Raw genomic sequence first — 15,562 nt, 5'->3', positions numbered from 1 at the left:
AACGTAAATTACCTACGTTGAGCCGGTACTTCGTAAAACTGTCAGTGTCATGAATCTCTTATTACCCTCCGGTCTCCAGCGGCCGATATGGAAGGTTTTGTCTTCTGACATATAGAGGCAGACAGAGGAACGCAGAGTAGGCAGAGGTCACATAACCCGCCTCGCCTCTCGCGGTCCTTTCACCAGTACGCCGTGGATATGGAAGGCGTAATGGGATACCTACGTTGAGCCGGTACTTCTCAAAACTTTCAGTGCTTGAATCTCTTATCTCCCTCCACCCTCAGGTCTCCGGCGGCCGATATGGAGATCCCACCTGGTAGGTAGACCGAGGCAGGCGGAGACACGCTCGCGCAGCATCCCGCCTCTCCATGCGCGATCCTTGCACTCGTACGCTGTTGACATTGAAAGCGTAATAGGATACCTACGTCGAGCCGGTTCTTCGTCTTGTCCCACACACACGGCAGCGCGCACAAATACCATCAACACTCCAATATCACCTACATAATCCCGCGAGCCGACTAGTTTATCTTATTATACAGCCTTTTACATAATATTCGCTTATATAAGCGACATTCGAAGTGACTCGCTGTGTTCCATTATTTTCTCGCCTTGCCTTTGAGTTTGAGTTGAGTTCGATAAGGACGCCAACTGTACAAGACGTACAGTGTACATCTACAATCGTATTCGGGCCGCGACGAATCGTCAAAATTTTAGCTGTTATATAACTTTACAGACGTTCGCTTTAAATTCACCTTACATAAACGTGATGTGACTCAAGCTCCGGCAATAATGGAGATTACAAATTGTAGGTATCAACTTTTTTTATGAAATCCGTTGAACATCGGAGGAGTGTTTCGTAACACGCTCTTGAACCAGATTATTTCTTACTTCCTTTCTGTAGCCCACTAATGGTTCAACTATTTGCAGTTCGTTTTTTGTGGGTCTAAGTATCCCCACAATCTTATAAAATGAATGTTTCTTTGTTTGAACCGTACGCGTTCCTATACCATTCATCCGATTGGTATAGGAACCGTACGCGTTCCTATACCATTCATTCGATTGGTATAGGAACCGTACGCGTTCCTATACCATTCATCCGATTGGTATAGGAACCGTACGCGTTCCTATACCATTCATCCGATTGAGAAAAAAAATTCAGAGTTTTTTTCTTATTAGTGGCAGTGGTGTTTAAAGCGTGGTTTGAATGGTTAAACAACTCGGGTACGCCCGTGGAACACTTAACGCATTATCTCTGCATTAGAATGAGATATGTAGTCGATTTAATGTAGTTTTTTAATATACAGTATACAGTATACAGTATACAGTAGCGAACAGTAGATGTCGGGAAATGTCCTAGGAAGACATAATTCAATTAATTACTTTTGGTTTAATGAACGATGAATGGGTGATGAAAATATAAGACATGGTAGTGATGGTTAAGGAGCTCCGGAACGCCCAAGGTAGACATGGCCCATTCAAAACAATCAAATGCTTATGTGGCGTTTGATGTTGTGTTATGAACGAGTAAAAGTAAAAGAAAGGGGTGTAAGGAAAAATGAAGTGCAGGAGAAGTTGAGAATGCCCGAAGAATACATGGCACGTTCAAGTGAAAGAAATACTTATTAAAATACAATTATGTTGTTTCCACATTAAAATGCTGATGAGGTAGCTTTAGTGTAATTTTCAAGAACACTAAAGCTACCTCACAACTTTACTCCAAACCATTCAAAACCCCGAACAATGCCGGGTACACATTAGCTATATATGTATATTTGTGGTTTATATACATATTATATTTTTTATATATTGACTAACAATTAGGACCTTTCTGTTTGAGTGTGCATAATAAGGTCATAATCACGATTCATGCTGCGAAATTATTTTAATTATTTTTTTAACGTGACTTTTTTCGTTTACGTAAATCCATTCATACCCACGTGTTGGAACGTGACGGTGGGTTGATTGGTTCAAGCGGGATGACATAACCCAACATGTTTCAAAGTAGCCATTCAACACAGGGTCGCCTTTTAACCCAAAACACTTATTGCCGCAACTCTGAATGAAAAATCGATAAACGATTTTTTAATTAAAATTAAAAAATTTCTTTACTTTGAAGTTTTATTTGGTGAAAACCAACCGCTTACCTAACGTGTAATCATCTACATACCTACGTATTATTTGTTTTCAATATTCATACCATCTTAGCGTTACGCAAGGTTGCATTGTTACATATTATATTTTCCACAAACAATGAATCAACAATATCATTAATACCTTTAATTACATACCTAGTCATGATATAAATATTGACTTGCTCCGCCGGTAAGCGGTAACAGCCTACTGCCGCCATGGGTGAAATCACAGTATCCTTCTTGAGTACCTCAAGGACGATGATGTGTTTTTACTTATGACGGCGTAATAACGCTTTCCCAATACACGCTAACACCTAAACAAACTCCAACGGCTCGGAGGGCTTTGAAGCAGAGAATGGACGGTTATCTCGAGAGTATTTCCTCCTGGGGTAAAAATACTCTCGTCGAATTTAATGTTTCAAAGACCCAATCCTGTCTGATTACGTCTAAAAGGGATCCAAATGATAATCTAGTCTCCTTCAACGGAAGCAATCTTCCGAACAGGCCTTCCATTGATATGCTTGGTGTAACTATAAGTGACCAGCTCAGGTACGGGGGCTCCATCGAAGCCAGAGTAAAGTTGGCCTCTCAGAAGCTGGGCGTACTGTACAGGGCCCGCAGATACTTTAATAGTACACAACTGCTTACCCTGTACAAATCGCAAGTGCGCCCTACTGTCGAATTTGGCAGCCATCTCTGGTCCGGAGCCCCTAAATACCTGAAAAAAACCCTTGACTCTGTGCAAAAACGGGCGGTCCGTTTGATAGATTCCCCAATCTTAACAAACGGACTGCAATCTTTAGAGCACAGGCGTCAGGTAGGTATGCTGTCCTTGTTCTATCGGTATTACAATGGAAGATGCTCTGAGGAACTAGCGTCATTGATCCCTTCGGCACTGGTGCGTAGTCGGGATACACGCCAAACGCGCGCCCAACATTTGTATACGGTTGACATTTGTCACATGAGAACGGGTCGCTTCTACGATTCGTTCTTAAGTTCAACAGCTCGGCTGTGGAACGAACTGCCGGCCTCTGTGTTTCCTCCCTCCTACAACATGGGACTCTTCAAGACCCATGTTCACTCCTTCCTCTCCACAAAAAGACCCTCCACACAGCATCCCCAAAGATGACATAGGCCCCGAGGGAAATTATTTTCTTCAGGGCCTCCTGTGTGGAGTTAATATAAAAATAAAACCCTCAGCACAGGTTCTCCTAGTGAGGGTTAACAAAACTTGTATAAACTGTGTACAAAAAATAATATAAATATAAATACATTAATCACATCATGCCATTGCGGAAATTCCAAAAGATTATTGAAAAAGAAAAAAATACTAATAATGCATCTAAACGAAACAAATGAATTCCAGATAGTATCTCGGATAAACAAATCAAATTTTTATTTATATAGGTTTCCTATATTCCTATTTATAAATAATACTGATAAATCAAAACGAAGCATGAAACAGAACAAGACACAGAAAAAATAAAAAGAAAACGGTCTCAACTGAGAATCGAACCCAGGATCCCTGTCTTACCGGGACAACGTCTTTTTATCCACTCGACCATTGGGTCCTAATTATTATACGTCATATTTGTCGATCTCATATTTCAAATCCAGAATTTATAATATTGTCTTGCAACTAAGATAGTAATAAAGTTGAGTTAGTTGAGACCGTATCTTTTTTATTGTGGAGGAAAAAGAGGAAGTGAGAACGTTCCTGGCTATTCGGATTTGGTCACCAAACACGGCTAAAACCATTTCAATCAATGTTTTAAATTCTGAATGGCGGTCTTCCTACCAGAGCGATACTGACAGTATTCACCACTCTTCGCGTAGAAAAATGAGTATTGCTCATTTATGAAGAATTAATTCCATTTTTGGTAGTCCAGTTAAAACCTTAAAGGCCTTAAATAATGAATTAATAGGTTTCTTGATAAACTAGTAAATTAAGAATATATTATCACGATGTCGGAACACGTGTTCTTGATATAATATTGTTACATACCAAGACAAAGTATATATCTTATTATCACTTTTATTTATTTTTCCCCATTGAATTTTCTTTCGACATTTCTTAACATTCTCCAGTTTGTGGTTTCATAATGATTTTGTTGTTCAAAAACGTATGTGGGTTTGTTGTTATGTATTCTGCTATAGAAAATAAAGACAATTATCCAACGCCAGCTCGTTCTAATTGTTCTGAATTTGACTTTCCGGTTTCTCGTTCGCATTCTCCCTCTATGTGAGTATATCTACTTATAAAGGCATTGCCTATTGGCATTGCTAATTAGTCATGATCCTCTCTGTCTGAATAGTGCTCTGTCTACGTGCATACTCATAGGGTCTAGTACTTGATGCGTAATATGAAAAGTGAAAACTAAATCGTGTCATGTCCATAGAGCTACAATTAGAGGCGCTACTGGTTCCACTATTAGGACGCGATAAGCGGTTCATGTAGACCCGAATCGGTAGTTTTAGTTAGAGCGTTGGGAGAATTGAAGGACATTTTGTGGTCAAAAAGTGGAACCTTTTTTTTCGCTTCATGTCTCATCTATTTATTTTCCACCAGGAATTATGTATTTATTTGTATTACACAGAAAACATATTGCGTTACGTGTGTACGCAAAGCGGTTTCACGGCATAATAAAAATAGTCGAAGATGGGAAATAATTCATGGACTAACATAAAATTATGTAATTTATATAAGCTCATGGTCGTATAGCCAATTAATAAGATAGCGAAGACCTGGGGCCCCAAGGAGTCGGAATCGTGTATGTTGGTACCAGTGGCGTGTGATTATTTTTACTGGTTAGAACTATCATGCCAAAAACCCACAGACATAGGAATTAATAGACGAGAAGATAATGGTCAGGGGTAAAATCAACTGTTGAAGAACGAAGGGAGTAAGGCTGACTGTGATTCGTCAATAAATCAATCTGACAGTAAATAGGCATCTCGCATTATAATATCACCATTTACTTCTTAAAAGTAAAATCTGCTTTTGAATGAATAGACATTTTTACATGGGAGCGCAAATTACTCGCCACGTTATGAACAAATTAGCGAAGTCCAAATTCGGCAAAAAAATTCGGTTCCATTTTCAGAGTCGAATATTTCGTTTAAGTATTTAGTTAAGACACTTTTATAAATGTTCATAATTTACTTCCCAGCAACCAACCAGCTTTGTGTTTCGCGTCCAGACGTTTCTCGATGTGATAGTATATGTTTCTAAAACTGATCTATATTATACGATGTGAATATGCTTAAAATAAAGTAAAATAATGCTTATATATGGAATGTAATACGACAATTGGGTTTATTCTCTTTTTCACATCTATTTTTACAAGTTTTCATAGTACAAGTCAACATTTTGCCGTGTTATTTCGTAAAATGAACCGATGATGCCTCGACCATAGTTCGCACAAGAATGATGACGTCACGTTTTCAAATTTCACTTGAGGCCATACGCGAGCACAGCCGGCTCCAATGGAACCGGTATGGGGAGTGGGGATAATACGCTTTTAATCACTTAGGGCAGGTCTACTAATATTCACATGTCTATGCAAAAACCACTCTTTAAGAGGGCGCCTTCCGTGTAAAGAATTTAGATTTGGGTAACACCCACCAAAAATGACAAGAGATTCTTTGATTATCTAGTGAGGCGTGTAACTGGCAGAGGAAGGATGAAAATAGACTGAAAGTTATAGCAACGTGATTCCTGAGGCGTGCGTATCGTAAACCACGTATGATGGTATTTTACGTATATCAGGCGATTCATGATACTCACCAGATAATCAAAGAATCTCAAAAATCATATTTTTATGTTAGTCCATGAATTATTTCCCAACTTCGACTATTTTTATTATGCCGTGAAACCGCTTTGCGTACACACGTAACGCAATATGTTTTCTTCAATTTCATAAATATGATTCCACCTTAAATTTTAAGCCCGGTAATAAATTTTTACTCCTTTATTGACGTTAAATACACTTTATCGATTGATATGTTTGAGAGACTCCCGGTGCGCAGGGACGTAACATTTCACCACCGGTTCTCCAACTTGTTTCGAACATCGTCCACTTTGAAAGTAAAAAAAATATAGTGCCCCGCATATTTTTTATCTTACCGTTTTACATTACCATTTGTTGCGTATCTTAAAAACAGTTATTTTAGTTTTTAAACATGCACCATTATAAGGATAGGATAGATAGGGTGTGACGTGTGGCCCATCTCTTATTTCAGAGATAAATAATGTTTCAATGAGAGGAAAAAGTCAAAGCCAGAGGGCCATCTGTTACTATTATTATTTAATTCATCTAGATTTCGTCGAATTTTTGCAGATAGAAATTGTCTGCCATCGGCGTCGCCCCTCTAGACGTCCTTAACTTCCTTCCTTCCTTCCTTCCTTTGAAAGCCTCCAGTGTCCAAAGAGGGGCGTTGAGGACTAGGAGACTAGTTACACCATAAGTCCAGGAGATTTGACAGAATTAGCTCCTTTGTATGGCAGACAGGAATGCTGATATTATTTATTATTGTCTAAGGATTATCATCACCATCACATTCTTGGTTTCAATTCAATAAAATTGATAGGTAAAAGGCATGTTTTTCGCATTCCCATGCAGAGAAAAAAGACTTATGCTAATTTATTAAAAATATCTTCTATTTTTTGGTAACTCCGGTTAAAAACGGGATTGCGGGTTTTAAAGAATGAATTAATAGATTTCCTGATAGAATTTTACTATAACGATGTTGCAACACGTGTTCATGAAAATCCCAATATTATTGCATTTTAATATTCCATTTATTTGGATTTTATTGTTAAGCGGAAATACTCGACCTAGTGACAGAATATGCCAGAGGCCTAAGAATTTAAAGGGTCTCGAACTCTCGTCTATTGATTTCTACCAGGGACTTTTCTCACATTACTTAAACGAATACAACCATAATTGATAAGACAATTAGTTATTTCGCTAAAGATTGTCGGATTAGTTCCCCAGGTACACAAAATGCCCGGTATATAGTTGTACAATGGTTGATCTGTATTCTTGCTATGGATGACATTCATCGTTAAAAATTAATGTTTACTGAGATCGCAGCTAGAATATGCATCTCCTGCATGGTCTCCTTTTTTTTTTTTAATAGCTATATATAATTTTTTTTTTACATTTTTACTAGATTTTTTATTTTCGTAGTCCTCCTCACTACGAGATCCTGTGTTGAGGGGGACTAGGTTTTGGAAGTTTTCAGCCACTTCTATGATTCGACTTCATGTTTTGCTGCTAAAAATTTAAAGCTTCTTTGTCCAAAGGTAGAGTTACACTTTGGTATATTTAGTATCTCTGTTTGTTTGGCTCTGGTTTTTTGAGTATGTAAGATGTTTGTCTGTAAATCAGTTTTGAGGTGTTGTACCAGATGTACCTAGCTAAATCGGCCGCTCAAACCTTGATAAGCCACAAAGATTTTTTTACGCTCGCGCCGCGCTGGACGTTAGCAGTGTCACTTATAAAATTTGACGTTTCCGACAATAATTGCTTTCATCACAAATTGCCTGATTTTGTCAATATGCTTTTGTATATTCATCGAGCGATTAGATATTAATTGATAATCAATCGAAAATAGTCAGGTAAGGTATTATAAGAAGGAATTTAAAGGTTTTGTTTTCAGCGCATCGTTTGTCATAATTTCATGATTAGTGCACTGACTCCAGGAAAAAATAAGCTTATAGCACGTTGCTGATTGAAGCGGGAAACTTTATGAAAAACCAACTCCTAAATTAAACACGCCTAAAAATAAACATCACGATCACAAAAGTTTGGTTTAGCTAAGAAAAAAGAAACACATTCTTCTATTGAAATCATGGACAAAACGTTTATTATTTATGTTATCCATGCTTACGACCAATATACAGATTATGTGCTAAGCTTGACATTCCTACCAAGCCGAGCTTAAAAGCAATTGATAAACCGGGCCATAGTCCGAAACGATTATCACATTCCTTATAGCTATACAACAGGTGTCGAGTTAGTTCCATCGGGGGTACAATAGTTAGGTAAAGTGAATCGATTGATTTGTATCGGTGACCTTTCTCATTTCCTTGAATTCGATATAATCATTAGGTAAAAGGCTTTTCATCAGTGACTTCCCTCGCATTCTTAAGCCCCCGTACTTCTACCGATAAGGTCCTAAAAATCACATTTTGTTCTGTTGTTAATATGTTATAAGTATGAAAAAAATCAGTGTTTCGTTGAATGCAACTTAAAATTTGTCGATATTTTTGCTCTAATTTAAACTAGTCGTGTCTTATTAAATATTTCATGAATTATTATGGTTTTTTCATTATTAGTGCGCTCCCTCTAACATTCGTATTCTTTAACCCATTATTATTATTTCTCTTTAACCCATCTTCTTCTTGTTTTTGAACGCTTAGTGCGGAGCCTTAATATTTATTCAACGTGATCGTTAGGTTTCCTTAGACAACCTTTAGTTGTCGATGGATTAACACTGAGGGCTTTTGTCGCATTCCTTGTAGTTATTCATTACGTCGTTAGGTAAGGGATGTCGTTTCGTAAGAGGTCGGCTGGGCGCTCTTGTGGCGCTCGCTCCACTGACACACTGAAGACCGAAGCTCATTTAATTAGTCCGCTGTGTTCAGAGTTAAGCGAGGCCTCGCTATTTTCCGGGCTAAGTATCCACTTCAGGGACAATGTAGGAACCTTTTTATTGACTTTATTAAATACAGCCTCGCTGTAACCAGTTTTTAACAATTAGTGATGTGTATAATCGAAACATTCTGACAATCGGCATATCCGATTCGAAACAAAGCAGTGCTGTGCAGTGTTAATTGTTACACGTTATCATGTTTTCACGCTACTTTCAAGGCTACATTTTTTCAACCAGTTCCTTTCCTCTTTGATTCCACCACAATTTCAAAATACTTACTAATAATATGACTTTTTATGGATTAAAACACCTTTTTAACTTTGTTCAAGATGTTACTATTATTTTTTTATAATTTGCTACCGGTTTCTACACGTGTCCATGTCATTCACTCGCGTTTTTAGATTTATTCGTTTATTTCGTATCTTATTATTTAAATTGCCCTTTTGTGTGAAACCGCACTGCTCCCAAACGTCTGGAGCCAGTGAGACTATGGCATCCCCAATTGGGGTATGTTGTGAGGCTGAACGTAGTGGGTAAGCAGGCTATACAGCTCTGGTCACCAAACACAGCCAAAGCCATTTCAAGCAACATTTCAATTCTGAATGGTGGTATTACAACAGGGCGATACTGAAATGTGAAGACGTGTACAATCTGAAACGTGCCGCAAATACACTATATATATTTTTTTAATTAAGTAAATTGTGAAGAATCACAAATTAATCAAATAAAATTTACTTACGCACGCTGGAATTTGAAACCGCTCCCGTAAGATTTTGAATGAACAGAAGCCCAAAGCAAGTGTCACTTGTTTTCATGTTAGAATACTCGTTGTCGCACATAGTTGCATATTTTTCGCCCCTCGTTTATCTCATGAAAAGTTTATGAAAGACTATAAATTATCATCCCCAAGTGAATATACATTAAACATTGTCGATCGCAAAACCAGTTCGTGTTGTGGAACGGTGCTAAGATGTACATCTATAAACTATTAATAGTGCCCACGGGACCTTCAAGAAAACACCAGAACCATCATTTGTAAAGGCCTCACTTTCCCCACTTTTCCTTGTAATAAATACAATCGCTTGATTCTTTCTATCTTGGTAAAATTACAGTCCATTCAAAAGTACCAATTGTCGGTACGCAACACACACCGATGTTGACACGAAATAAATGACCACGATGATACGATGGCCACACTGGCGGATCTGTTAATAAATCTACAATGTTGAAATGATTTAAGATTTTCACGGCCAAAAGTATTTATGTTATTTGTTTTTGGGGTGTTATGCCGTGTTGCGCTAACTCCTTCTTTAGCCAACGTTTCGGACAACATTGCAGTGTCCATCATCAGGGCAGATGTGTTATTTGAGGTTGTGTTAAAATGTGAGCTTATGTATGAGGTTGTGATACCGTGTTGCCAGCTCCAACCCTCGGAGCTAACATTAACGTATCATTTTTTATTTAACCACTCGAACGATCGCGCGTCAAAAAACTTTTTTCTCCGATTGCTCGCGGTTTTTTGGCGACGAATTTGAATATTTTCCGCCAACATTAAAAAAATCAAACCTCCGAATTTTAATACGGAGACATAAAACTGATTGTAGTGCTATACAGCCAATGAATTCACCTATATTTTTATAATTATTCTATATTTTTAGAATTGATAGATAAATTATTAAAAAATCTTAAACTTTATGAATGCGCGAAATTAGCGTTTTTGTGATTTGAAATTGCCGCCAGTGGCAGTTTTAAATATCTTTATAGAATATTTTCTACGTTTTTATGTTCTCTATGGCCTGTTTGATAACCACAGATGCAAGAATATAATGGGAAAATAATTTTTTGTACGTTATGCTCTCTTCAAAAGTTTGGTTAGAAAATAATTTTTTAAAATTTGAGTGCGTGACGTGTCAAAATTGAAATCACTGTATTATACTATATAATAAATTTACCACAAAAACTGGTATTACGTTAGGAAGATACATTAACTGTCTACAATTATTAATAAGCATAGTCGCCGTGTTGGCTTTATTTTATTCATTTGATGAATTATACAGAGAGCCTATTTCACGATGTCAAAATCATGGTGCTTCTTTTTAAATAATTGTAAATTAGAACTGGAGATTTGTAACCATGTTTTTATATAACGTGCAAAACGAGGAAATAAGGCTTAAAATGAGATATACATCATAGATATAAACATTGCCAATATTTCAGGGGGATACTTTGAAAGTTGATGAAATTCACCAATATTTGACGAAAAATCACTACTGACAGCTACCTTAAGGTCAATCTACATAGGGTATATCGGAATATGTAAAATGATGATAAATTTGTATACAGGGTGTATCGGCACGTACCCGACAAACTTTAACCAGCTATTCCTTAGCATATTTGGAGTAAAAAATCTTATGTGCACTTTGCTGTCCGGTAACGTTTTTTTTTTATAAAAAAATTATTATTCATATTTTCACCACATGTCACCACTGTTTTACCCTTTGACAAAGTTTGAAAACCCATCTGGCAAATATTTTATTCGAATTCCGTTGAATAATGCACGTGTGTACCTATATTGGCGCACGTTTACAGTCACAACGAAATAGCACGGCACCATTCGTTTCATTTTTAACTATTATTATTTAGTGTGTGCGAAAGAGCGAATACGCTTTTTGACATACTTGCTTATAACAGCTCTTGAACACGAAACGCAATGCCAATGACAGTGATGTAGTGTGGAAATTTCATTTTTTTTTGTTTTTAATTGAAAAAAAAATGCTACCGGACAGCAAAGTGCCCATAACATTTTTTACTCCAAATGTGCTAAGGAATAGCTGGTTAAAGTTTGTCGGGTTAGTGCCGATACACCCTGTATATATATCAAACCTTTGTATGACCGTAGAATGGCAAATAAAATCATAGTGATAATTTTATATCTAAACGCAAAGGTATCGAAAAAAAATGGATGAGGGGAAAATAATTGATGGAACCAATAATTGATTTATTTATTAAGCCCTAATATCCTTTTAAATCAATATTACAGTTGTATGGTTACAATGAAAGAGCAGTATTTTGATTTAAACATTGTTTACACACTTTGTCATAATAAAAATGTATTCAGTTTATTGGTTTATTCATAATTTAAGAAAATCAATACATAATAATATCATTGTGCCTCGCTATAGAGTGAGATTCTGAGTATCGCTCTGGTGAGGGACCACCATTCAGAATTGAACATTGCTTGAATTGGCTTAGTTATGTTTAGTGACTAGATCTGGAAAAGACTAATACCTTGATACATTAAAATTGCCAAGAATACATACATTTCCTCTTTATTCGTGGGAGCCCATTTATTGGTACGCGCATGACGCTTAAATTGTTTTTTCGCAATCCATTGATCTGCATACCTGTTGGTCTCTCTCGCGATCAGTTCAACGAAATCTGCATCAAAGATTTTAAGAAAGGCATCCACAGGTTTGCCCATTTCGTCGGTATTGAAAGTTGGTCCCGGCGTGCCTGTGAAAGTCTCCCTTATCCCAGTAAAACGTAAGATATCATTAGACCAATCGAAAGAGTAACCTTCAGGCGGCAGAATCAAACGCATTGCCTCACTATCTACCTGGTCTTGTCTACTAAAGTCTATGGCCATAGCGGAGTTAGGTGAAACGTTGATAATATTATGATAAGGTATTGGCGGCATGCAGAAGGTATCCTCATCGCTCTCTTCGTGGTCGACGTCACTCGCTTCGTCATCCTCGTCGCTCGATCTGTCCATTTCTGAAACAACAGAAAACCCAAATTAATTTAATGTGTCTATATTACGATAACCCACTGCCTCTGGTACGGCTTATGACTCGCAATACGATGGTCGCGGGATCAAATCAAATAAATTATATTTGAATAATTAGTGTTATTTTCACACAAAATTCATTTAAAATAATATATATTATATTTGCGGCACGTTCCAGAGTGGAAGATACCCATAGTATCGCCCTGGTGTAAGACCCCATTCAGAATTGAAACGTTGCTTGAAATGGCTTTTGACGGCCGGCATAGTCCAGTGGTAACGCATTGGACTGCCATTCCGAAGGTCGCCGGTTCGAACCCGGCGTGCGCAAATAAATTTTATTTGATTGATTTGTGTTATTTCACAATTAATTAATTAAAATAATAATTAAAATAATATATAGTATATTTGCGGCACGTTCCAGAGTGGAAGATACTACCAGTATCGCCCTGGTGTAAGACCACCATTCAGAATTGAAACGTTGCTCCAAATGGCTTTAGCCGTGTTTAGTGACTAGATCTGAATAGCCAGGTACTTCCCCATCTTCCTCTTTCCCTTCCCCACTTACCTTCAGCCTCACAACATCCCCCAATTGGGGATGCCATAGTCTCACTGGCTCCAGCTGAGGCTCTTGTGAGGTATTCATATAAAAAAAAATATAAAAAGTTAATCAAATACTTGAGGCGGGCAATGTCAGGAGTCAGAATAGCACAGTCAGGTAGGTATGGAATGAAGAAAAGAGTGTGTGTGCCAAGATCGAGTTGCATGGTGGTTCATCCTCTCTGCCTACCGAAATGGCGTGAAGGTAAGTTAGTTAGTTTTATAACTCACGGTTTCCAAGTACAGACTCTTCTAGTACAGCTGCCTCGTCCACGTTACTTTTTCTGCCCATGTCTGACTCTGAAATAAAAGAAAACACAAATTTACAGTAGAATTTGGATATAATGACTTTGCATTTAACGGTCTACTGTTTTAAGTGACGATAATGTAAACTCTAGTAAGGTTTCATAGCTTTTAGTAGGAAAACGTATCCGTTTAAAGTGACCAACTACGTAAAGCGACCTATTTTAATGATAATTTGTCCGGTTACAAAACCCACCTACCAATACAGCCTCGCAACACAATGAGTCCCGTGAAGCGAAAGTGTTTTTTCAATTTAAGAAAAAAATGCTGTATTACACCGTTTAGAAGCCGGTGAATCAAATGTAATCCTCGCAAAGAAGTTCGGCATGTCTTATTTCTCACTCTGCAATACCCGTTACAGAAAAAAGATGTGTAATGATGCATCCACGACATAACAACAATACATTTTGTATGTTTGTTATGTGGAATTTTTAAGTACTATGCTTATTTCCTGCCAATATACCAACAGTGAAACTGTGCTAGGGATATCAATATAAAATATAGATAATTGATTTTATATTGAGCCCCTGGTATGACATTTCAAAAAATAAACTCACCGTTCCCAAACGCCGACAATTCTTCGTAGAATGGTACGTCCACCCACAGCTCGCTGTGATAGCCGGCTTCCGGAGAGAAGAGTTCCCCACTCCGCGATGTCCCAGGTAACGGCTCGGGAGATGCTGCACGGATAGGCATAATTGGTGCATTGGGAGCCGTTGATTGGGTCTGTGCGGGAGTGGACATCCACGGTGGTGGTACGGGTCGTGGCAACGGTGAAGGCGTCCCTTGTGAAAAGGGACACGTTGTTCTCTCCGGAGATGGAATTCTGAAAACATTTACATAAATCATAGAAAATTGTTCTCATTCACGTGTGAAACAGTAAGTACAGTATGTAAATAAACAATAAAATAAGAACTCTGTAAAATATGCACTGAATGTGCCAAATGCACAGAGCGCTGAACTTACCAACTCTCACTGTAAGAGTGGAACGCTGTCAGGAAAAAACAATAATATTGTACCAAGCATCTAAATACGATTACTTACTTTTGTTTAGTTTTTCTTGGAGGTGCGGTAGGGAGCAAAATGCGCGCCGCCTGCTTCTTGAATTTTCGGCTTTCCAGCTCTAGCCGGATGGAAGCAGGCAGGGCCCTAACAGCCTTTAGGGCCTTGACGCGATCTTCTCGCACCAGTAGCAAAGCAGGGTCGCTGTTTAAATAAATACAAATATATGATGAGTTCAACGGCCACAGCAAAGTACTTTCATAAAAAAACATTAAAAAATACTAACACTCCAGACGAGGCTGCAATTGCAGCTCTGCGTTGACGTCCACGTGCAGGTAGTCCGGCACCAGCTCGTACCCCACGTCTCCCTTTTCCTCTGCCTCCTCTTGCAGTCAGCACCGCTCTATAAATTTTAAATTGAAAACACTTAATGTAAGTACTTAAATGTTTAAATTTTGTTAAATATTGCACTAATATAAAATTTGAAAATAATTATTGGGTTGTGGAGTGATCCCTTTCCCTGGACGACAGCTGTTTCTGCACAAATTTGGTAAAAGTAAACAAATTAATTAATTATACAACTAAATTACTAAATTTTTATTGTGTGACGAAGGCTTTACACCATTTTACATGTGAAAAAGAGTCAACTTTTTGACATATGACTTAAAATAATTGGTTAGCAAATATCTGTATTAATAATGAACCAATTCAAATAAAACTTATATATATCTCTTTGTTTTGAATCACTGTGATGGAATATCTATATTTCAAATGCGCGAGTGCAGTATTTAAGACATTATTGTAAATCAAAAACAGATGACGTCTTCAGTTGACGTAATCTTACACAAAAACTTCAACCAAAACAATATAATACAAACAAACGAATTAAAAACGCATTTCAAAGATAGATAAGTCAATCATGATTACACAGATATATAATTATGCGTTAAAAACCCAATAAATTAATTACTTACGGCATTTTAGGAAGAGTCCAAAATTTCGTGAATGTTGAAAATTTATAATTTTGTTTTTGACAGGACGCCATAAAAAAACCGCGAAAACTCGTTAAATAACACTTCAA

At 37.5% G+C, this 15,562-nt stretch overlaps 1 protein-coding gene across 1 annotated transcript; it reads right to left on the bottom strand.

Annotated features, from left to right (window-relative positions):
- Positions 1-248: 248 nt before the first annotated feature.
- LOC149412542 (uncharacterized) lies at positions 249-15,502 on the bottom strand. Its single transcript, XM_089645728.1, has 7 exons — positions 15,456-15,502; positions 14,768-14,884; positions 14,524-14,685; positions 14,037-14,305; positions 13,408-13,476; positions 12,409-12,566; positions 249-392 (listed from the first exon to the last, which is right to left on the bottom strand). The coding sequence occupies exons 1-7, from the start codon at positions 15,458-15,460 to the stop codon at positions 249-251; spliced, it is 924 nt and encodes a 307-aa protein (XP_089501854.1). The 5' UTR covers positions 15,461-15,502.
- Between the last annotated feature and the right edge of the window lie 60 nt (positions 15,503-15,562).

This window comes from Hesperophylax consimilis, chromosome 23 (assembly GCF_061612785.1).
Source record: "Hesperophylax consimilis isolate HC1 chromosome 23, BYU_Hcon_1.0, whole genome shotgun sequence".
Classification (NCBI taxonomy): Eukaryota; Metazoa; Arthropoda; class Insecta; order Trichoptera; family Limnephilidae; genus Hesperophylax; species Hesperophylax consimilis.
Note: the sequence above shows the minus strand (reverse complement) of the source record. Positions and strands in the feature narration are given on the sequence as shown.

Excerpts from the sequence above, each read along its gene's own strand:
- LOC149412542 (XM_089645728.1), bottom strand. Across the intron at positions 14,686-14,767 it reads ATTGCAGCCTCGTCTGGAGT|CGACCCTGCTTTGCTACTGG; the intron begins GTTAGTATTTTT and ends TTATTTAAACAG. Across the intron at positions 13,477-14,036 it reads ATTGTCGGCGTTTGGGAACG|AGTCAGACATGGGCAGAAAA; the intron begins GTGAGTTTATTT and ends CTTTTATTTCAG.